Source organism: Trichosurus vulpecula, chromosome 3 (genome assembly GCF_011100635.1).
Source record: "Trichosurus vulpecula isolate mTriVul1 chromosome 3, mTriVul1.pri, whole genome shotgun sequence".
NCBI classification, from domain to species: Eukaryota; Metazoa; Chordata; class Mammalia; order Diprotodontia; family Phalangeridae; genus Trichosurus; species Trichosurus vulpecula.
Genome location: NC_050575.1, coordinates 99373469 through 99397888, shown reverse-complemented (window position 1 = coordinate 99397888; position 24420 = coordinate 99373469). Strand labels below are relative to the sequence as shown.

The window sequence follows — 24420 nt, the reverse complement described above, 5'->3', positions numbered from 1 at the left end:
AAAATAAATAAAGGTATAGGATATATTATAATTGCTAGTCACTCCAGGAACACTAGAGTTCAATTCACAGAATCTCAGCATCAGAAGGTCCTCAGAGGCCATGAATCCAGCCCATACCTGAGTAAGAAGACCCACTACAATACAGCTGATCGGTCATCGACCAGCAGCTGGATGCCAGCCCAGGGGTGAAGTTTGGATTCTGTCAAAGGCCCACACCTGAGGACCTAGAAGGCCAAATGTAGTCTCGAGGCCACATGTTCCCCACCCCCATGCTAGCCTTTGCTTGGAAAACTCCAGTGACAGGGAACTCACTACCTCCCAAAGCAGCCCATTCCATTTTCTGTTGGCTCAAATCATTAAGAACCATGTCTTGAACTCAAACCTAAATTTGCATCTTTGCTACTGCCAACCATTGCTCCCAGTTCTTCCATCTGGGGCCAAGCCAAGCAAATCTAGACCTTCTTTGGTGGGACAGACTTTCAAAAACTTGGAGGTAGTTTTCATCTCCCCCACCCTCCCCTTAATTTTTCTCCAAGTGAAACATCCCCAAATCCTTCCAATAGTTCTCACATAGTATGAACTTATGAGTCTTAGTCATGCAGCTATGCCAGCTCTGGGGCACCAAGGGGACAAGAGCTTGGCCCAGATCTCTAACCTTCAAACCGATGTTGTTTACCCTTCAAACAACCTTGGGGGCTACAACTCAATAACCTCAGGGTTAGACAGCTGCTACCAATTCCCCTGTAGCATGCCCCTAACCCTCCTCCATGAAGCCTACCATGACCACAGCAGCTGAAGTTCCTCCTGGCTTTGGATACAACTTACGGTCTGTACTATGTGATCTAGGACTGGAAACTCCTGGTTCTTTGTTCTTTCTTTCCTGTCCTGCTTCAAGGGCAGGGTCTGGATTGGATTGTGCTCATAGAATGATGGGAGTCAGCTCCCAAGAGCCCAAGATCTGGGATCAGAAGACAAGGGTTCACATTTCTAGCTCCATCAGTCACATGCTGGGGGTGACCTTGGGCAAAATAAAATCATTCAATTCTCCTTGGGCCACAGTTTCCTCATCTGTGAATTGGATAGAGCCCCAGTTCTGGAGGTGGGAAGACCTGAGTTCAAATCCGGGCCTCAGATACTTACTAGCTATGTCACTTAACTCTTCTTGCCTCAGTTTCCTCATGTATAAAATGAACTGGAGAAGGAAATGGCAAACCACTGCAGTAACTTTGCCAAGAAAACCTCAAATAGTGGGGCAGCCAGGTGGCTTGGTAAGTAGAACACTGGCTCTGGGGTCAGGAGGACCTGAGTTCAAATCTGACCTCAGACACGTGACACACTTACTAGCTGTGTGACCTTGGGCAAGTCACTTAACCCCAATTGCCCTGCCTTCCCCCTCCCCCCCCCAGAAAACAAACAAACCAAAAAAAAACCTCAAATAGGGTCAGGAAGAGTCAGACATGGCTGACACGATTCCACAACCCCCACAACAAAATGAGAACACTTATCCTTGTATGATATGCCTTATGCGGCTGTTGTGAGGACAGGGTTTTATGAGATGTACAGGACTTCAGTTCATAAGGTCACAAGGTCATAACTTAGACCATAGATCCAGGGCTTGCAGGGACCTCAGGCCATGTTTTCTTCTCCCCTCGATTTACTGAGGCCCATCATGGTGAAGAGACTTGCTCCAAATCACAGAGGCAGTAAAGAGGAAAGTGTGAGGATTTGAACCCAGGTTCTCTGACTACAAATTCAGTTTTCCTTCCTATAGACCAAGCTGAAAAGCCTGTTTTCTTACAACAGATCTGTGAGGTAGATAATACAAGAACTACTACCCCGTTATACAGCTGAGGACACTGAGGTTACATACTTTGTCTAAGGTCCACACAGCATGGAGGTAACAGAGCTGTCACCTGGGCCAGGTTCCTCAGGCCTCCAAGCCTAGATTGTTTTCTCTTAAGTGGTACTGGGCTCTCCTGTTGCATATTTCTCATCTTTGGATTATAGGACTGAGAGCTGGTAAGGACCTTGGAGATCATCAGTCCAATCCTCTCGTTTTACAGACAAGGAAACTGAGTCTCAGATATGGAAACGTTCTGTTCCTCTCACAGGCCACGTGCTTCCCTTGGGCAGACACCGAAGTACAGAGCCCTAAATAGATTGCAGTCATTTAACAAACACCAATCATAATACAATAATTTATAGGCTCAGCAGGTAAATATTGACTTTGACTGTACCTTAGTCAATATTTGTTTGAGGTCTCTAAACTCTGATGTTTACCTTTGCCCGAGTCAATAAATGCTTAATATTCACTCAAATAGCCTTTCCAATTTCCATGACCTAAGGTTCTAAAAAAAGTTATAAGCTATTACTTGTTTGGTTCCCACATACGTATCTCTAAATTTCCAAATACAAAGTCTGCCTTACAAATATGACTTACTCATTGATTGCTTCCGTCACCCAACCTTGGACCTGAAGGATCTTGGGGTCTTTCCCCATAAGCCTGAAATATCTTCATTTGAGATTTTATTGGATTAATAAAATGTCTCCTCTTAAAATCCAAATTACCCCCACCCCCCCACCAAATAAAACGCTATGGGACCTTCGGTCATTGACTCTTTGGTGTGAATGACTTCTATTCCAACATACAGATGCTTCAGCTACACAGCAGCAGTAAGAGTTCTGGTTTGGGCTCGGAAAGAGCCAAAGGTAGTAATTTTGAAACAGGGAAACCATAAAAGAGCAGACCAGATGTGGTGCTCTTATACGTGGGTAAAGTCAGCATTTATGCACTGATGTTTGGTAGAAACAGTCACCAGGAAGTAGGAGCCTGGCTTGGAAAGAGAACTGGGAGTGGCCAGAGAGACAAATTTCACCTATTTTGACATTTTGCTGATAGCAGGCCCTGGGTCTAGGAAATGGGGAAGCTTTCTATCTCTTCCAATTCTACTCCTCTCTTACCTGCTATAGGATATGGGCTTCTTGCTCTCTGTCTCCTGTACTTTTAAATGCCAGGTTGAAGGGTGAAATTCAAGTTTATAAACTGAAATCAATCAATGATCCTTAACTAGGTGGTAAGGGCAGGTGAGTTCACATCCTACCAGAGGTGAGTTCACCCTTATCAAAGAGATAACTTTTTCAAAGGATGAACGCCTCTTCAGAGCCAGAGTTCTTCACCTGGAGTTTATTGTCCATAGATAGATTTCTAGGAGGTCCATAAATTTGGATGGCATCTTCGTTTTTCCTAACCTTTAACTAAAACTTAGCATTTCCTTCATTTATGAATGTAAGCAACAGATGCTGGGGAATCTATGGGTTTTACCAGACTTCCAGAGGGTTTCATAACACAAAAAAAGGTGAAGAATACCTGTCCTGCAGAAAGAACATGAGATCTGGAGATGGAAGATTTGCCTTTGAATTACAGATACTTAATAGGATATGATTATGTGCAAATCCCTACTATCCTCTAAGCCTTAGTCTTGCCCTCTATATGATGGGTCCAATAACGCTTGCCCTACTTACCCCACAAAGTTGCAGTTATTCAGGAACGGGCTTGGTAAATCTTACCAACCACTGGGAAATGTGAGTTATTATTTTTTAATGACCAAAGAAGGACAGACATCTTCCCCAGAGTCCGTGAGCCAACAACATGATTTCTGGTATGACGTTAAACCTTTCTGTGCCTATTTCCAAATCTTCTGTAAAATTGAGCCATCCCATCCTTATGTGTAATGTGGATGCCACATCTATATTATACATAGACAATCTAAAGGCTACACCTCTGCCATCCAGTGTGTTCACACTGAGAGACTCAAGATAAAAGCCAGGGAACAAACTAACTCATCCTTTTGCAAGACCGCCCACTATTAAGGAAAAGCTCAGTGAGTGTCAAAAGCAGATGGTTTTTGTTTTGCTAGAAAATAAAAGGGACCAGGTGGAGCAAAAGTGAGTCCCAGGTAATTTTGTAATTTCTTTCTTTTCAGGGAGTTTGTGTGTGCCTGCGCGTGTGTACATACATATACATATATATACACACATCATATATACATACACACATATATATATAGACAGAAAGAGAAAAGAGAGAGAGAGAGTGTATTATTGTGTCAAATGCTTCTTAGCTGGTGGGGCCTCCAGCTCCTCACTAACTTCCTTGGAGCAGAGTCTGAGCAAGGTAGGGGTGAGGAACACAAAAGATTTGATTGACTGAATTCATACTAAGGTGTGAATGACCCCTCAATGCTGCTGGGGATGGCGCCCACATGATCCAAGGTCAGATCTGTCTGTCCCAGGACACCCAGCAAAGCCTGATTCATCAGTCACTCAGTGTTGACTGGACTGATGGAGGAGAGTATAGCAAAGGAAGCAAGAGAAGCAGAAAGGTATGAAAAACAGGAGTAAAGGAAAAGAAGATGACAAAAAAGAGGGAGGAGAAGGATTCTTTTCCTTCCTGTCTTGGGCATTGCTCTCAATAACTTCTTTCACGTGTCTCTTCCTTCATGCCTATAAGTTATTTGGGGGGGAAGGAGGCAGGAAATGAGGAGTGGTTATAAATCCAAATCGCCCCAACCCCAACAAATTACAGCATCTTTCTTCATTAGCCCCAGATGTAACTCCCCACCAGGACTTCAGACACTCCCTATGGTACTCGCTCTCTCCAATCAGTCAATCAATTCAAATTTATTGAGGACCTTCCATGTGCCAGACACTGTACTAGGTATGGGGATACAAATGGGATTTCTGTTTTAAGGTAACTCCTCCATTTGGAAAACAAGTTGAAAGCTTTGCATCCCTCTTGGGATTTCTATAAATTGTTGCTCAGCCGAGAGAGAGAGAGAGAGAGAGAGAGAGAGAGAGGATGATAATAAAATAGCTAGCATTCATACAGCATTTTAAGATTTGTAAAATGCTTCATATATGTGATCTCATTTGATCCTTACAACAGAACTGTGAGGTAGGTGGTATAATTACCCCCACTTTATAGGTGAGGAAACTGAGGCAGACAGGTTAAGTGACTTGCTAAAGTATCTGAGACAGGATTCCAACTCAGGTCTTCCGATAACCCCAGATCCAGTGCCCTATGCATGGTGCTACCCAACCATCTCCGTACTCTTCTGATGTCAGGTGCTCCATCTGTGCCATTCCAGACCAGCAGGATGAGACAGGGCCTATTCCTCATCCAGGCCCGTTGCCCACTGGACTTTACCCAAAGCACTATGCTTGGTATTCTGAAGCGGTCTAGGCTCTTTCGAAGGAAAGAAAACCCTGCATTGGATCCCAGTCCCTTCTACTTTAGCAGCAGATTCAGGCCCTGGAACTGAGCTGCCAGGAGGGCTGAACCCCCTCCACTCTGCCTCATCCTCACCCTTGGCAAGATCTGAGGAAAGGAGGCCTCAGTCAGTACCAGCAGGCTCACAGGGATCTAATTATGCTATTATTTACTTCTACAACACTGCTTGTTTACCAAACACCAGATTTGCTGCTCTGGCCCATCCCTCATATCCCTCATAAGGATCAGGCCTATTATGTTAAAATGAAGCCCCTAAATGTTATTTACGATTTGATAAACCTTGTGTAACCCTGAAGGAGGGCATTAAATGGCAAGAACACCACTTCGAAATCCCATTTTAAATAAGTCACCCAGACAGCTGTGCCTTTAGAAAACCCATTAGAATAGCTCTCCAAGCTTGTTTGGCCCAGGGATACACACCCATTATACAATTTCTGCCATTCAGTCAGGTCCTGAGCCAGGATCTGACCCCAGAAATGAGTCAAATCCAAAAGTAATTTGACCCCAGCAGAGGCCAGGAGGGGGACACATCTTGTCATCAGATCAAACAATAGTGTCCATCACTGACCTCTGCCACCATCACTGGTAATGGGGGCATCCTAGAAGACTAACACTTGGACCCAGTCTGAAGCCTTGAGTAGGTGTCTGCAGACATTCCTACACTAAGATGCTATTGCCCACACCTACAGCTGTACCTAACATTGGCTATCCCAGAAATGCCCGATGCTTTAAGCCGGATAATAACTGACATTTATATAGACCTCTAATCTTGGCTCTGCCACATATTAAGCTCTGTGGCTTCGATCAAATCACTTAACCTTTCCTGGCCTTGTCTATAAGATGAAGGGTTGGGATCGATGGAACACTGAGATCCCTTTTACTGCTATGTCTATGATCCTAAATTTTGCAAAGTACTTGGCCCATATTACTTTATTTGTGCTTCTTTACAATAAATAGCCCTGTGAGGTAGGCTTCGGATATTACCATTCCCATTTTGCAGATAAAAAGACTGAGGTCCAGAAAAGTTAAGTGATTCATCTTATCTAAATAACAGATAATGAGCATGGGATGCAGCTTTTGAACCCAAGTTTTCCTGACTCCAAATACAGAACTCTATCTACTACAACTGGCCAGAGGAAGCAGCAGTGAAAACAGGGAGATGGAGGGCCGGGGAACAAGAGAGCAAACATTTTTAAGTACCTACTATGTGCCAGGCACTGTGGTAAGTGCTTTACAAAAATTATCTTATTTGATCCTCAGGACACCTATCCTATGAGGTATGTGCTATTAAGAACTCTTAAAAACTTTGGAATCGATTGTGTGACAGGGGAGGCACTGGCACAGGATCGCTCATCATGGAGCGCCCACATCAGAGAAGGTGCTGTGTTTTATGAGCAAAGCAAAATTGAAGGAGCTCAAAGGAAATGCAGGATGCGCAAATTTAGAGACTCCAACCCAAAGGTTCACATGAACGATGTGTGCCCGACATGTGCTAGAACATTCCAGGCTCAAACTGGTCTGATCAGCCACAGTTGGACACAATGAAGCTTGACTCTAGCACAGTGATGTCAGTTTGGTCCTCTTCAGGAACAAAGGATGACAACCAACCAACCAACCCTTAGTATCTCCATTCTGTAGCTGAGAAAACTGAGGTAGGGAGTGGTTAAGTGACTTGCCCAGGTTCGCACAGTCAGCAAGTGTCTGACGCTGGATTTGAACTCAGGTTTACCTGATTCCAGGTCCAGCATTCTATCCCCTGCACCACCTGAACAATGTGGAATACAGAGAAATGAAGACACCAAAGCTAAGGGACATATCTGACCTCCTCGCTCAACCAGAAAGAAAAATCCTGGCTGCTGGAGACATTCGAAGGCAGAGGAGAGAACTTGCTAGAGACGCATTTGTAGCTCCAGAGTCACAACGGGTTGACCCTTTGCTGTACTTGGATCACTCCTGTCCCTCTGCAGCATCTGGGCACAAATCCTTAGATATCTATAGATAGCGTTCATGCCTCCTCTTTCCCCCACCCCAACGCCTGGCCTTCTTTTCTCTAAGCTAAGAATTCCCAGTTCAATTCTATTCAAGAAACACTTAGTAATTATTAAGCCCTCAGGAGGAGGAGCGAGGCTGGATGATCTTTGGGAAACTGCCTAATTCCTTTAATGACCCAATGCTTTTTCTGGAAACACAGGTCCCTCTTTAATAAAAAGATTTTTGTATCCATAGCTTCTCTGTACGTCACCTATCTCCTGATGCATTCCTTTATCTTCTCACAAGAACGATCCCTTAGAGCAAAAATTTTTAAAGGTAAAAAAAAAAGTTGAGTGAAACTATAAAAAAAGTCTTGACAAATGATGCCATGTTCCACACCCATGGCTCCCCACTTTGGCAAAGAAAGGGTGAGGGAGGGGGCAGAATTCATCTTTTAACACCAACATTCTTCTGGTGATGAATGGATGTGAGTCAAGGGATGCTACAAACTCCACAGAACTAAAGTTGAACATTACCTGATAGGTAATGAATAGAGGGGCTCATGGCTGCAGAATGCACCAGACTACAAACGAGAATTATGCAGCAAAAGTGGTGTCAAGAATATCATCAGAGAAATGTATGACCAGGCAAAAAGACAGGGCAGTTACAGAGCAAAGAATGAGGGATAACCAATGGGCAGCCCACATTCTCCTTTGCTAACCTTGAAATCTCCAAGAAGAAGAGTGGAATGACTTTTGCATTTGACTCATTTCTGGGTCAAAATGTGGCTCTGATTCGATCGACAAGAGATTATATAATACGTAGGTATCTTCCAGCATGTTGGGTGAACCCTGGTGGCAGATTAATGGGAGGACATGGATAAGAGGTACCTAGGATGGTGGGGCATAAATGGGTTGCGATCTGCATGTTGGAAGGAGTACCTATATTGAAGAGATCACAGATCTACCAGAGCTGGAGGATATGAAGTAAAAGGCACTGTGCCAGGTACCAGCTCCTTCAACCAATTCTCACAGACAAGGTTACTAGTCTCCTTACCCTCCATGACACTGTTTCATGAATGGCTTCAGCTCAAAGTCTCACAGGATAGCACATAAAATTAGGCACAATATTCCAGCTAATATCTAACCAGAGCAGAGGACAGCAGAGATATCACCTCCCTTGTTTTGGAAACTAAACTTCTATTAAAACAGATCAAGATCTCATTAGTTTTGAGAGCTATTTCACCACATTGTAGATTCATAGTGAATTTATGGTCACCTAAGACTCCCAAATCTTCTTCACATGAAGTGTTCTATAGTTCTGTTTTCTCTCTCCCATCTATTCTTGTGCAGATGTTGATTTGTCTGGTTTTTTTTTAACCCAAATGCAGGGCTCTACATTTAACAGCACTAAATTCATCACTGAAAAAAGTGCCTCCAATGTGTCTCCAGCATACATGTTAAAGTCAATTGGGAGTTCACGGAAAATGAAGTCACAGAGATAACTTTGTTCAGAGACTTAATGACATAAAATAGGGAGACACAGGCTCACCAAATGTGTTTGCCAGCGTCTGGACTTTCTATGCAAAGTTGAAATAAGAGACTCCCAAACAATGATGAGGTTCTCTAATGTCCTTGGCAGATCGATCCAAAAGCCTTTTTTTAGAGCACCTACTATTTGCCAGGCACTAGGCCGGGTCGAGGGGATATGAAGACAAAAGTGAAACAGTTTCTGCCCTCAAGAAGTTTACATTGTAATGGGGAGACACTGTGACATGATGTTGATGACAAGGAGGTCTGGAACGCTACAAGGACATCTCAGTGAAACCTGTGACTCCTCAAAAGAGATGGCCTAGCCATCCACAGTGGGAAAACCAAGCATGTACTTGGATGGGCACCCCACCGAATTAGTCTATCAGAACCTGTCTCTTAGACAAGCACTGAAGACGGATCAGGAACTGGATCCGAAACTGAACAGAAGGGAGAGACCTGGCTGGATCATACGTGGGGAATCATTCAGCACAGGCAGCTCTATTCTTAAACATCAACATTCTTCCAGTGACAACATACAATAGTGGGCCATGGAGTGCCATGGTCTCAGAAGAGTCAAGATCTCATGTAGACCAAAAGGGTACAGTGTATGTAAACAGGCTATAACATACATCAGATAATGGTTTGTGCATGAGAAATGAAATGAAATACATCTTCAAGGATACATATGGCCATAAAATCAGATAGTCCAGTCGTGAGCAAGGCCAAAAGATAACGGGATAGCCTATGGGCTACAAAGTCGACTGATAGTGAATCTATGGTCACCTAAGATACCCAGCTCTTTTTCATATGAAGTGAAATGTCCTCAAAAGTATCAAAGAACCTCTATGGCCTCCTGGAAAAAAATAAAGGCCTCCATTTAGCTTTGAAAGCCCTATAAAACTTAGGTGCAATCCATCTTTTCAGTCTCACTGGACATTACTCCCCCTCCTGCACTCTATGATACAGCCAAACTGGCTTTCTCTCTGTTCCTCATGTACCATACTCAATCTCCCACCTCCATGCCTTTATATACCGTCTCTCCCTCATGCCTGAAGGAGGTACCTCTGCTTCATAGAATCTCTGTCTTCATTCAAGCTGCAGTTTAAATACTTCCACTCCATGAAGTCTTTCTTGATCCCCTTATGGCTAGTGCCTTCTCCCCAAACCACCACGTATTCAACCACTCTGGATTTCTCTGGATTTATTCTCTTGATGATACCTGGTCTTGCCTGCTGCCAGATCAAGTCCAGTCATTCCCAAAACATACTGCCTCAGGCATACTCCCTTCCCCACATTCCCATTAGAATGTAAGCCTCTGGAAAACTGGAGGAAATAATTATAGTGCCATATAGCTATCCACAAACAAATTCAAAGAACCCAGGATAAGAATCCCTGTTTTAGAGGGAGGGGGCAGGCATCGAAGGTGGGCTGTTCCACAAAAGCCTGAGAACAAAGTAGGTTCCCATCAATTGTGCAAAGGGTAAACAAAACAGGGAGCCTGGGTGTGGGACACTTCCTACCCTGTCTGACTTAATGGACAGATGGTTAGTTTCGTTGAACTATTTTTTTTTCTTCATTTTTCATTCTCTGTTAGAAGTGATGGCTATTATGGTAAAGGAGTGGGGAAAGATATATTGAGAACTGAAGGTAATATAAAAGCAAAACATATCAATAACATTTATTTAGAAAGAAAAAGAAAGGTTTTATGCTCAGATTTTAGGCAGGTAGAAAATTAATCAGCATTAAAAAGTGTTATTGGATTCTACCCCCATCTATATGCAGATCTTGGGAGCCTACTAACCACCCAAAGGAGATTATTCTGTATATAAGGTTCATAACAGTTACTGAGGTATTCACACCATCTTAGGTGCAAAAGAGGCGAAGGATACTCCAAAGCAAAGTATGCATTGCTCAGCTGGAGGACCAGTGTCTTCTCATCTGTCCAGGGGCCAGGGTACTCTTGGTGAAGACCACAAGATCACTCACTCTGGATTTGGATTCAGAGGACTTGAGTTAAAATCTTAGCTCTGCCACTTACTTCTGACCTTGGGAAAATCACACCCTCTCCTTGGGCCTTGGTTTCTGCATCTATAAAATTAGGGACTTGGATTATTTGAATCCTTCTAAGAATCCTTCCTACTCTAATTCTGTGATCCTGTGATTTGATGGACAAGCGAACAAATGTGTTAAAGCAGACGCTGTGGTGACCTGAGGCAAGTCACCAGATAGATAAAAAATACTCTTCTGGGAGGCTTCCTTCTATATAAGGAGCTCAAATGAGTGTGCGCTGCTTGTGAAGGATGCCTAGAGTTTAATAAAACCATACTGCTCTTAGTCCTGAAGTCTAGGCCACTGTCACAGAACCGGGCTCTCGGTCAACAAGGCTTGCTGGGTAAGTCAACATATGTGAGTCCGGTAAATTGGGGGCGGGGGGTGGGAAGGGAGACCGTAGGAACTTTAGTCACATTCTGTGACTATAATTATGAGAAAGTAGGGCTTGCTTTGGAGTCACAGAACCTGGGTTTGCTTACTGCCTGTCTGACTTTGGGCAAGTCCTTCCTGGAATGTAAAATGAGGGGGCTGAATTAGGTCTCTTCCAAGTCTAGATCTATGATCCCACGAACTAGCTGTGAGATCTTGGGCAAATCACTTAACATCTCTGGGCCTCAGCTCCCTCCATCTGTAAAATGAGGGAGCTGGACATGGTATCGTATATAGCAGAGCTTTCAAACTCACAAAACTCCTGGGTGCACAAAGCCAGATTAAAATGTAATTGGGAAATGTTTAACGAAGTAAATAAAAATATAGTACAACATGGATAACATTAATTTGTGGTTTTTTAAGTCAATGTGCAGCCCCCAGGAATCCCTTTCTATTTGAGCTTGACACCATTCGTGTATAGCATACAGCTAGGATTCAGGAAGATCTGGGTTCAAATTTTGCCTCAAACACTTACTGGGTGAGTCATCTAACCTCTCTATGTCTCAGTTTCCTCATCTGTAAAATGAGGGGTTTGGGCTCGCTGGTCTCTAAGGGGCTTTCTGGGTCTAAATCTATGATCCTCATTCCCCACCCTGCCAGTACGCCACAGGTGAAATTCTGGCGAAGCTGTCTGACGTGGGAAACAGATTCAAGAATCATAGGGAGAACAAGAAGAGCTTGGAGGAGGGATGGCATCATGGGCTCAAATGCCAGCAAAACACTTTCTTCCTTAAAAAAAAATCAATCAACAAACCTGTATTAAGTACTCACTCTGCTGGGCATTGTGCGGGCCCACAGCAAACAAAAACCATTTAATGATTACACATGCTATCCAGTGGTGCCCAAAGGCAGAATTGCCCCGGTGAATGGCAGAGCCATAAACACAGTTCAGGGAAGGAGTGAGCACAGAGGAGCACAGGAGCAGCCCAGGGGCAGGCTATGAGCTCTCCCCACCTCCAGGAGCTCAGAGAGAGGGGCCTCATCTATTGGTTCAGCCTTGGTGGGTGGACTCAGGCTTCTTGATGGATAATTCACTTTCCTTTTTTGGAAGGAGGATGATAGTTCTAGGGCCCATGGAAAACACTTCTCCTATAGCACATCCTCTAGATATTGCCACTTCTGAATGAATGACTTACAACTCCATCTCGGTATAAATCTCCCATCCTCCTGGAAATTACAACAGGGAGGTGGAGGCCAAAGGACACATGGGACTGGAGAACAGAAAGAGTGTTCCAGGTCATCAAGCTGAACCTCCTGCCAGAGAGAGGAATCCCCTCAGTATCATCCCTGGCAGGCAGGTAGACAGTCCTGCGACTTCTATGTGAATACCTCCAGTGTTGGGAAGCTCATTACTTCAAAGACGGACAGTTCAATTATTAGGCAGTTTTTCTTTATAGTGAACCAAAATTTTTCTCCCTTGACCTCGCTTCAGTGGTTCTAATTCAGCCCTCTAGGGCCAAGTAATCAAATCTAATCCCTGTCCCACACGACAGCCCTACAGATATTTGAAGACAGCTATCATGTTAGCCTTAAAGTCTTCTCCAAGCTAAACATCGCCAGTCCCCTCAGTCAATCCTTGAGTGGCATAGTTTCATTTTCCCAAGCTGGTTACTCTCCTCTGGACACGCTGTCCAAATAAAGTATAAACTCCTGATCTTGGCATTCAAGGCCTTTCCACAATCTGACTGCAAACCAGCTGTCCCAACTCGCTTCATACTACTCCCTTCACATACTCCTCAGTCGAATCAAACTGAACTTCTCTGTCTCCATTCTCATCCTTCCCTCTTCTCCCTCTGTTCTTTTGATCCTTCAATCTCCCGTGCCTAGAACAGATTCCCACCTGTTGAACTCTGTGACCCTAGACAGTGACGATGATGATGACAAAAATATCTCTTATTTACATAGAGTTTGTCTCATTTGTTCCTCACAACAACCCTGGGAGGTAGGTGCTCTTCTTAGTCCCATTTTTACACATGAGGAAACTGAGGCAGGCAGATTTGCCTAGGGTCACAGAACTAGTATTGTCTCTGGGGTTGGACTTGAATTAAGGTCTTCCTGACTTCAAGTCCAGCGCCCTATCCACTCTGCCACTTAAGCTCTCTGGGCCTCAGTTTCCTCACCTGTAAAATGAGAACAGACCCGGTGGTCTTCAAGGTCACTCCTCGCTCTAAATCTATGATCCTACGATCTCCTTCCGTCAAGGTTCAGCCCAGGTGTCACCTCTGCCATGAAGCATCCCTGACATCCTCCTGGGTGAAAGCAACTGTCACCTCCTCAAACTTCTGACAGCACTTTGCCTGGCCTTCTTCTTTGCCCCATCTCATTCTTCCAGGTATAGCCTATTTTTGTAACTAACTGTTCTTCACCGCTATCTGACTATGAACTCCTTGTGCGTAGCGACGGTGCTGCTCTGGTAGGCACTTAATAAGCGATCCAGCAGCTGAGTTACCCATCTACGATCCCATGATTGTGATTCTTGGACGACACCTCTACTTAGAGTCCCTTGCCTTCTTTTCCCATCCTTGTGGCCTAGGCTGGGCTGGGAAGAGACCCAAAGTTCTCCTCTCTTTCTTTTCATTCAGCCCAGAGTAAATTCTGAGCAGCCAGTCTCATGGGGTTTATTCCTGGTCTTTCTACCTCAATAGAGCTGAAAGTATCTCCCATGCAAAAGGCCCCAAAGCCTCCAGACCTAAGGGCATCTCCACCCTCCTCAAAGCTCCTAAAATTCTCCTAGATTTACAATCCTTGACCCTCATCCTACTAGAGATAGCAATCTCCTCTTCAATATTCCTCCCCTCCCCCATCCCAGTCTTGTCATATTTGTACCTGAGAAGGACTGAGGGAAAGTCTCCTCACCGCCTCCTACCACTATCAGGAGGGATATGCCTTTGTTCCCCCTCCTTTCAGGCTCATCCTGAATCTTGTGAATTTATCCTTCACCAAGGAATGGTCCCTCCTTCTGTTATATACTCTTGATGCCTTCTGGGTTCTCTTTTCAAAGAGTTGTAGGCAGGGGGCAGGTTAGAAATATCTAGAATGGACAGTGATGGAAAGCTCCGGGTTCAAATCCTGAGTCCGACATTTATTAGCTGTGTGACTCTGGGCAAGTCACTTAATTTCTCCGCAACTCAACGTCCTTTTCTGTAAAGTGTGGAAAATAATACCTCGCACACTGAATTGTTGTGATGGTGAGCTCAAATAGGTAAAGTGCTTTGTAAATATTAAGGCACTATATAAATGTGATAAATAATAATCATTATTGTTATTCCAGTGCAATGCAAGGAAAAGACGGAGGCCTGTCAGACAGGCAGGAGACAGCATATCCTTTGGTCCTGCCCTGGGCTGGTGGGGTGAGCAGTGTGACCGAGTTACCAGGAAAAGACAGGTCATAATAATTTGTGCTGAAACAGACATCTATGAATGGTTTGATTCTAAAATCTGGAGCCTGTTAAGTTAATAAGACACAGTCTCATGTGATGTAACAGGATGCAGAAGACGTGGCTTAAGGTTAAACATTGATCTGTTACGACACACTCCAATGATGAATTGAATTGTAGGAATAAAAACAAACAGGTTTTTTTCTAAGAAAAACATTTCTAGGATCTGACGCACTGCCAAAAGGGGCAGAGTAGGAGAGGCTGGTCTCCCCTCCCTCCACCCCACCCCCCATCAATGCTTTTCAGTATGGCTCAGTGAGAACCCAACACTTGGCAACCTTAGAGGCCACAGAACGGGGCAGTCAAGGTTGCAACCAGGCAACCCTGTCCTATAAAAGGTGAGTGTGCAGTAATGCAGGACCATGGAAGAGAAGGAGCACTACGTCTAGGTATGCCAGAGGAGACCTGGGTCTGGGTCCCAGCTTTGCCGAAGATTTACTGAGTGACCTTGGGCAAACCTCTTCATAGTTTCTTCATCTGTAGAATGAGAGGGTCAAATCTGATAATCTCTAAGATCTCATTCAGCTCTAAATCTATGACCTTATGATCGATTCTGCCCACTTTCTTATTAGTTCCTAACCTTCCAAGCCTTGCCCATGGGTACGTAGATACATTGGGAAAGGAGCATCCTCAGAAGGAAATCCTCATTGGTGGATAACTCTCCAAATTGTGTTGAGTACTTGGGCAGAAGAGGTCTCATTGGAAACAGGTGCTGTTCAGGGCACCAGGTTTCAGTACCAATCAGCCTGGGAAAGGTGGCACTGGGAATCCTCAGTGGGCTAGACTCTATTTATAACTGGAGCCTTGGCAAGGGCCATGAGGCTAGTGCTACATTATCAGCGCTACTGCTCAAGAGCCATCTCTCCTTGGGAGAGAATCTTTCCAGAGGCCCCTGCATCTTGTTCCTGAGCAGGCAGTGGGGTAGGGGTAGGGGCTGGGGAGAGGTCAGAGGCAGAATTTGGGGAATGTCTGTACAACGCCCAAGGCACTGGGTACATTTAGACAAACTGGGGGAAAACACAGTGGAAAGAACCCTGGATCTGGAAGAAGATCTCTGTTCCTGATTTGGTGAGTGACACTGGACAAGTCACTTAAGATCTGTCTCTGATCTGCAAAATGTGGCTAATGATACCAGTCCTCCTGATTTCTGAGCATTGTTATGAACAAAGTATAAACTGTTAAGCGCTACCAAGATGCAAATTATGAGCATTAGTCAAATACTGGTCAAATCAGCTTGAGCAGTGGTGAGTAGCCATGGCCAAGCTGCATGTCTATAATCTGTGTGTGTGACTGAGTGTACAAAGGCATGTGAATGAGCCATGTGGGCATGAGTGTGCATAGTGAATGCCTGAGAGCACATGTGTGTAAACATGCGTGTGTGTGTTCAGTGTGCTATTACACCTACGGTTCAGTGTTTCCATTGTACTCCTTCCCTAGAAGACAAGTTTCTGTTTTTCTCAAACTCAGTTGATTTTGATTTCACTCCACAACAAAATAGGAGTCAATTTATAGGAAGCATCCAAGCCTTTTTCATTTTTTCTGTGACCAGATGACCCACAGCCCAACCCAGTCTGCTCTTCACCCCCCATATGCTCTCTCCTTCTTGCCCCCTGTTGCCTGTTTTTGTCTTGAATGCCGACTCTGCCCCTTCCAATGCTCCCTTCCCCCCCACCCTACCAACTGCTACCCCAACAGGGCTTGAGATTCTGAGCCACTTGAAAGGAAATTGATTTCCAAGGCATCATTTGTCATCGACTGCCAGATGTTTCTACATCAAGCAACAATGCACCTCCCCCACCCAAACAAGCCAAATGACCCTTACCTGATTGGCCGATAGGAACTCCTGGTTAGCCTCATTCATCCCCATATACATGTTCTCCCCATCAAACTGAAACAAACAGAAAGGAGTCATTCTCATTAAAGCTGCTTCCCATGAGTTCCCTCAACTCGAAGAAGCCTTTCACTAGTGCATCCAGATGTATGGCTCACATGGGTGGGTGGTATGTGTGTGGGGGAAAAGATCAGAAGGACAGCCAGTAATCCAGCTAGGATTACTCCTGCCCAGAACTAGCCCCAGCCAGAACAAGTGTAGGTGAGAGTATGAGTGCCTCAGGGAAGCTGAATTAGATGGGTGAGATGTAGTCTTCTGGAAGGTGAGTACGGCAGCTGCCTGAATGCTCCTGTCCTCGCTGTCATCCTCTGAGAGAGAGGGCTTGGGGTTGTCTCATGGGACTATACCCCATGAACATGGCTCTCCCCTTATCTCTCCCACATTTCTCCCTAAGGTAAGTCCTCAAAACAACACCCTCAGGCCAGTAGTCTTGAGTGCAATATAATAGAGATTTTATTATGGGCATAAACTATTTATAAGAAAAGCAAAATGCACACAGGGCAGATACAGAGTCCAGGTTTGGAAACAATTCTTAATGGCTTCCTCACTTATCTTCCTAGCCCCTTGAGTCCCATACTCTCTCAACCCTGGCTCCCCAAGAAGTCTAGTTTCTTTCTGTGTCTCCTGTCTTGAGCTTTCCCTTCTGGTTTTCCTATGTCTTCTTTCCTGCCCAAATCTTTTTTCTTTTTTTCTATTAATCAATCACCTTTTTTCTTTATTCCTATTGTTCCATAAAACCCCAGGTCCATCTCCTAGGGGGAGACCAAAAGGCCTCCCTTATTTATTCACTATCAGGCTATAAGTCATTACCATGTCAGACTCAGACTACAAATACAAGAACTTGCAGCATCATACAGTCCCCTTCTCATACATCCAGACCCCTATAGTGATGAGGCAAAGTCTCTAGCCCTTATCTGGTTATAGGTGAAGCCTGAGTGGTCTCAGAATGAACTGATCATTATGGACTCAGCTCTTAATTAGGAAATTGGCTCTCCACCACCAGGATAATACCAGTTATTCCTACAGACCACAGAAACGCAGGGGAAAAGAAAACCTGGACATATATACACTCTTCCCTGGCTACCTCCTTGCCTGTCAGCATGCCTTGAAAAAACACACAGAGATGTTCCCATATCAAGGACACTTCCTAGGACACACAGACCTGCAACCATGCATGTCTCTCCCAATATATAGAGGGGCTTATCTGGGGATGACTGATTCTGTGAACAATCCAAACTGCCTCAAAGTGCCTAAGTGGGCCAGTCTAATATATACCAGCAGTGGATAACAGACATCATTTCTCCTTAAATGTGCTGGCTAACAGAACCTCTACGCATAGTAACAGCAGCATGAGAGGGGAACAGCTCCAATGTTTAGCATGGTGCTGACAAGCAATCAGAAGCAATGCATCTTATAACACAATCTGGCCTGAGCCCCTGAGACTGGAGAACAAATCTGTTCTAAATCACAAAGACATGTATCCCATAGCCTTCTCTTCCTGATTCTGCAGACCTGGCCCAAGGTCACCGTAAGAATTACCTCTCTGACCCAAGTCACACGTGAAACAGAATTAACCACTCCACCCCTCCATCTCCATCTTCAGAACCCTAACTCTAACTCTTCACTGACTTTGAAACATCTTGGCCAAGAGTTCCCACTGGATTTCCAGAAAGAGCTGGCAATTAATTAATTAGCCACACTAGGCTGATACCACCTTCTCTAATGGCTGCAGGGAAAAATTTACAATGCCTCTGGACAAAAGTATCACCGAGACCATTGTGGAGGTTAAGGGCATAGGCTGAGAGGGTAAAAGGTGAATTTTTATAAAGCCCCTCTAAACTCAGTGACTCACAAATGATGTTCCCAAACTCTCCTCTGCTAGGCCACCAGAGATTTCATAGGATCAATCAATTATTCAGCCAAGAATTATTTATTAAACACCTATTATGCACTAGGCATTACACTAGGTGCTGGGGTTACAGGAGCAGAAAATGGAACACTCCCTACTCCCAATAAACAGCTTCTTGTTGTGGTTTGTTGTTTGTTTTCAAAGATGACCAATGACATGGGGCAGTGTCTTGACTTGCATGTGAATTGGATTTAACTGAGGCATAGTGGCACAAAGTTGTCAGCCTCATTCTTTCTTCCAGAGTTATCAAAGTCCAGTGGCAAGACAGAAATCAAGACGACTGGTAATGGCCCGGAATGTAGTGGATGACCTTGACATCTTTGATGTCTAATCAAGCTCTAAGCCCTCCACAGAACCTGCTTCAGGTATCTTCATGGGCGTTGGAGCAAATTGTTCTCATCCACCCATTCCACTGGGGGGATGTCTTCAAACGCTTGGGGGTAGGCATCCTCCTAACTCACCAACAGGTTTGAGGCCTGCCTGTTACCCTCAACCTGGTTTAGCCCATCTACTGAGATGGTTTACAAGGGTGTGGCTCCTGCACATGCTACGTCTTTTTGGAGGCTTATGCTCAATGAGCTTACATTCTAATGGCAGATATAAGCATACATATATTTGCATATTTGTATTTCTGCATTTATATACACATATACGTGTACAGATACACGCAGTTATATATATATACACATACACAACATAAATGTAATAAATACAAGCATATGCAAAGTATTAAATGCAAGGTAGTTTGGGAGGAAGGACACTAGAACTGCTGGGGAGATGGGATTCTTGCAAAAGATGGTGCCTGAGCTGCATATTAAAGAAAGCGAGGGATTCAGTGAGGCTGAAGGACAGGGGGAGGGCAGACAATGCGGGGATGGTCAGTACCAGGTGTAGAGAAGGGAGATGGAGTGTTACATGTGAAGAGAAGAGGGAAATCCAGTTTGGCTAGATTACAGAAAGAGGGAGGGGGAGCAGTGTCCAATGAGGCAGGGAAGATAGATTTAGAGGCTTTAAAGGCTAAAAAGAAGAGTTTAGATTTATCGTAGAGGCATTAGGGAACCAATGGAATCAGCTGAGTAGGGGCATCACATGGTCAGCTGGGCGCTCAAGGAAAATCATTTTGGCAACAGTGTGCAGAACCAGCTCCAGTTATTAAGAGACTTGAGGCAGGAAGACCAAATAAGAGACTGCTGTATTAATCTAGGCAAGAGGCGATGAGAGCCTGAACTCAAGTGGTAGTCGTATGAGTGGAGAAGACGTTGGATGGGATTGATGTCGTGGAGGTAGAATCAGAGAGATTTGGCAACTCTTTGGATACATGGAGAGTGAGGAACAGTGACATCTCCAGGAGAATGTCCAGATTATGAACCCAAGGCACTGGAAGGGTGATGGTCCCTTTAACAGAAATGGGAAGTTTGGAAGAGGGGAGTGTTTCAGGAAAAGGAGAATGAGTTCAGTTTCAGACACACTAAGTTTAAGATAATCTCTGGGACATCCAGTTTTAAATGTCCATAGGCAATTTGTGATGTGGGACTGACTCTCAAGGGAGAAAGTGGATGGATATATAGTCAGTCATGTAAAGACAACAGTTAAATCTGTGGGAGCTGATGAGGTTACAGAAAAAAGAAAATATAGATGGAGAAGACAAGAGAGCCTTGGGGAATATCCACTGTTGGCTGGACCATAGATTGAAAGCTGGAAGGTACCTTAGAGACCCTTTAGTCTATATGGCACAGTAGACAGAGCCCTGGGCCTGGAGTCAGAAAGACCTCAGTTCAAATCCAGCCTCAGACACTTAACTAGCTGTGAGACCCCAGGCAAGTCACTTAACCCTGTTTGCTTCAGTTCCTCACCAGTTAAATGAGCTAGAGAAGGAAATGGCAAACCACTCCAGGATCTCTGCCAAGAAAACCCCTAATGGGGTCATGAAGAGTCAGATAGGACCGAAACAGCTGAACAGTAACAACCTTGTTTTATAAATGAAGAAATACTGAGTTGAAGTACCTTGTTTAAGGTCACAGAGGGAGCAAGCATCAGAGGCAGGATTTGAACCTGGAACCTCTGACTCCAGAACCACTCTTCTTTCTGCTGTATTAAAATGCCTCCTAAGATTTCTTTACCTTCTTTTCCCTTGCCAAGCTGGCATTGTTTGGTTTTCATTCTCCGTCTGCTGGGGCCCCTCGAGTTATATCCACAGACCAACAAAACTCCAACAACACTGCTTGCAGCCGTTTCACACTTGTTCAAGAGGAGAGCTCGCCTGGCAACACCTCTATCTATCTCTAGAGGCCTGGGGGCCTCCCTCCTCTCCTCTAAGACACTTGTTGCCTTTTAGCGGAACAAGTCCCACAGTCCTTGTGATCACCCAGCCTGCAATACGCGCTGGGGAAGGGGGAGGAGGAGAATAAAGATTCCATCAGAGGCAGCAGGAGTTAGATCCAGATCCTGGGACTCACAAAACTGCTCCCCAGAAGACAAGAGAGTCTGAGCCGAGTCACACATTCAGTCAAGATTCCTAATGGTAGGGCCAAAGCAACTCTGCATTTGGAGAGAGAGACAATCCTTAAGATCATACTTTTAAATGAAAGGAACCTCCCTGTTTTACAGATGAGAAGCTCAAAAGACCCTGTTTCCGATACCAACTACCAGGCCAGGGGGCAAGTCCCCTCTCTGGATTTCAGTTTTCTTATCTGGAAAATGGATTTATTTGTAAACAGCTATGGACAAATTGATCTCTAAGCTTTCTTCCAGGTCTAAGATCCCATATCATGTATAAAGCTCCATACTAGACACTGAAGGATGCAGAGATACATAGAACAGAGTTCTGATGCCATTTCTGCCACTAGCTCCCTCGGGCACTTTGCGTCAATTTCTTTCTTGGGTCAATTTCTCTTTGAGCTTCAGTTTCCTTGTCTGGAAACAAGGATACTCGATTAACTATTTGTTAAGGCTCTTTCCACTTCTGACATCCTATGGTCCTCTATGATTCAGCTAAACCATTCTTGAGCCTATTTTTGGAAGAAGGTTATCAGCAGAGCCAGGATGTCATTATTACTTCAGGAGAGTCAGGAAATGTGGTCAGGGCAGAAGTCCTAAGAAAGTGCCTTCTTTCTTTGCTAAAGGTGAGGTCGCTGCTCAGAGCTTCACGCATAAAGGAAAAGGTTTCCTCCAAGCCCCCGAGATTCTCTTGATTAGCAGGGTCTGGGAGACAGGGAGAGCAGGGACTGTGCTGCTCACTTTCAGGGTTCATTCAATGTCAGGTGTTGCCTGACATTTTTTCTTTTTCTTTGAAAAAACATAAGTTATCTCAACATCAAGAAATTCTCATTATCCTCCAAATTAAAATAAACAAGTCAATGATACGCCACAAATTGACTGGAGGTGTGTGTGTGTGTGTGTGTGTGTGTGTACACTTATATTGGTATCAAATGCTTAATATTCACAATGAGCAGATGAATAAATGAATTGAAAAAGATGGCCTTTTTATTGCACCATTGTTATATGGCTGGAAGTCACAGAAGACTATAATCATTGAAGAATTGAAAATGGTACATGGAAAAAAGTGCTAGATTTAGAGTCTGTGGACCTGGATTCAAGTCTCGGTTCTGCTACTTACTACCTGTGTGACCTCAGGCTAGTCCCTTAACTTCTCTGGGTCTCAGTTTCCACATCTGTAAAATAAAGGGATTTGACTAGATGAGCACTTCTCAGGTCCTTTCCAGCTCACAATCGAGGGTCCTACAATGCAGAAGGCAAAAGCCAAAGTGTATGGCAGGGCTGAGCTGGTGCAAGCATTACAAACAAGGAAATATAAAGGAGAACAGGAATCAAAGATGTCACCAGAGAAACGTCCGAGGAAAAAATGGGGTGGTTATGTGGCATGACTGATGGATCACCTGAAGATTCCACCACTGACCTTCTGAGGACAAGAGAAGGGAAAGAAGGCCCCCAGCAAAGTGGGTGGACCCGATGGTGAGTTGCAGCCAGTTTCAGAGAAATGGTTAAATTTTCAGTGTGAGTATTTACAATTCAGAAATCAGGGCTATGTTTATTGGACTGTTGGTTGTCTAGATTAGTCATGTGAAACTCAAGTAGAAACAGGGGACACTAAACGGTACATAAAGATTCTTGGGGGGCAGCATATGGACTTAAAACCACATATTAACATTATCTATGTTCTGTTGTATTTTTATTTATTTTGTTAAATATCTCCCAATTACATTTTAATCTGGTTTGCTGAGGACAGGTGTTTGACACCTCTGGTTTAGACTTAAGAAAGTGATGCAGAAAATCTTAATAATGCAGATTAAACTTGAAAATGTGTCATGGGCAGTTTTTTTGAGAGCCTGTTATAAAACATTTACCAGCATACCCTTGGGTAGACGCTTTGTATAATCATACTTAAGTGAAAGCATGAATAAGAGATACACAGGATCGGTGGGCATGGATGGGTTGCATTCAGCTGGACTGATGAAATAATTGATTGAGTATCAATTTAGGGTTAGGGGTAGCAACTGGACCTGTAGTTTGATCGGTATATGGAGCTTCTTCAAGAGGAAATTCCCTCTACCAACACAGGCTGCCACCTTCCCTATAATTTATAATCTGAAACACTAAGAGAATAAATGATTTGCCCAAGGTCACAGATCCTGATATAAGTCAGAGATAGGACTGGAACTCAGGACTTCCCAGCACAAAGACCAGTGTTCTATGCATGATGTAACCCTGCCTCTTAGCATCAATATGTTATATGTGACATATGACATAGCTACTAAATGTTTAGATTGGTTCTGTCTGTAAAGAACTATCTATTGCACATACTGGGGTGGGGGAGTCTTAAGTGCACAGTATGCACAGAGAGGTGTCAAGGAGTGAATTGAGCTGGTCTCACTAGAAGCAAAGACCTCAAATAAATGCCAAACACAGAAAAACAAGCTTCACATTTGGATCAGGCCAAACAAGTGTTGCTGCAAAGTCTTTGTTATGCAGACCTGACCGTAATACTTTATCTTGGCACCTCTATTTGTGGAAAGCATTGTAGGGGCTCGCTCAGTCAGCCCAAAGAGCAGTTATTTCCTCTCCAGAGACTGCTAAGGGAAAGGTACCTGAATAGTCAGGAAGGAAAACCCAGGAGAGAAGCCCCAGACACTCTCATGAAAATCTAGAAATCGGGGGACTCTGGGGAGGAGGCAGGTCCCTGGGGGAGTGAAACCTGGAAAAGAATGAGCCATGTAGGTATGGAACTAAAGAGGGATAGATCTTGCTTGTGAGAAGCCATGCATGTCTGGCCATCACGCTTTATAGGTACTTTTCCATTGTCTCTACTATCATTTCTGCCCTGGTAAGGTGCTACTCAACAGGACAATGGTGATGCTGTTTAGAGAGAAGTGATGCTCACTCCCCATGTGATCTCCCCGAATCTCAGTTTTGTCATCTGTAAAATGAGAGGGTTGCTCTAGACAAGTTCTGCAGTCCCATCCAATCCTAGACCCACGATATGTGACTTGATGTTCCTCTCACCCACATTATTTTGACAGTTCCCATTGGTCTTCCTGCTTCCAGTCTCTTTGTCACATCTTGCAATGCTGTCAGGATAACTTTCCACAGGCAAAGTTTGGATCACGTCATTCCTCTACTCAAACCATTTTCAACAAATCCCTACAGAATAAAGTTCAGCCTCAACCTGGAATTCAAGGGCATGTGTGGTCTGGGTAATTCAGGGAGCCTGGGGTGATGCAGGAAGAACCCACAGGTATGAAGAAAACGGAGATGCGTAGGAAGGCTCCCATGAACTGATGCAAAGGCATCTGGTCGGAACAGTAAGACAGCGTGTGTACAGTGCCCACGACAACACCAGTGCAAAGCACGGCAACAGCAACATGAAACCGAATCTGCCATAATTACGACAG

General features: G+C 44.3%; 1 protein-coding gene across 2 annotated transcripts in view; it reads right to left on the bottom strand.

Annotated features, from left to right (window-relative positions):
* TOX2 (TOX high mobility group box family member 2) overlaps nucleotides 1-24420 on the bottom strand; it is a 324865-nt gene that overhangs the window by 152594 nt on the left and 147851 nt on the right. Inside the window, exon 2 of one of the 2 annotated variants that reach the window (XM_036748221.1) lies at nucleotides 16534-16599. The exons of the other annotated variant lie outside the window; for it this stretch is intronic. Within the exon in view, the coding sequence (XP_036604116.1) occupies nucleotides 16534-16599 (66 nt within the window). The remainder of the gene's footprint in view (nucleotides 1-16533; nucleotides 16600-24420) is intronic. 2 annotated transcript variants of the gene reach the window in all.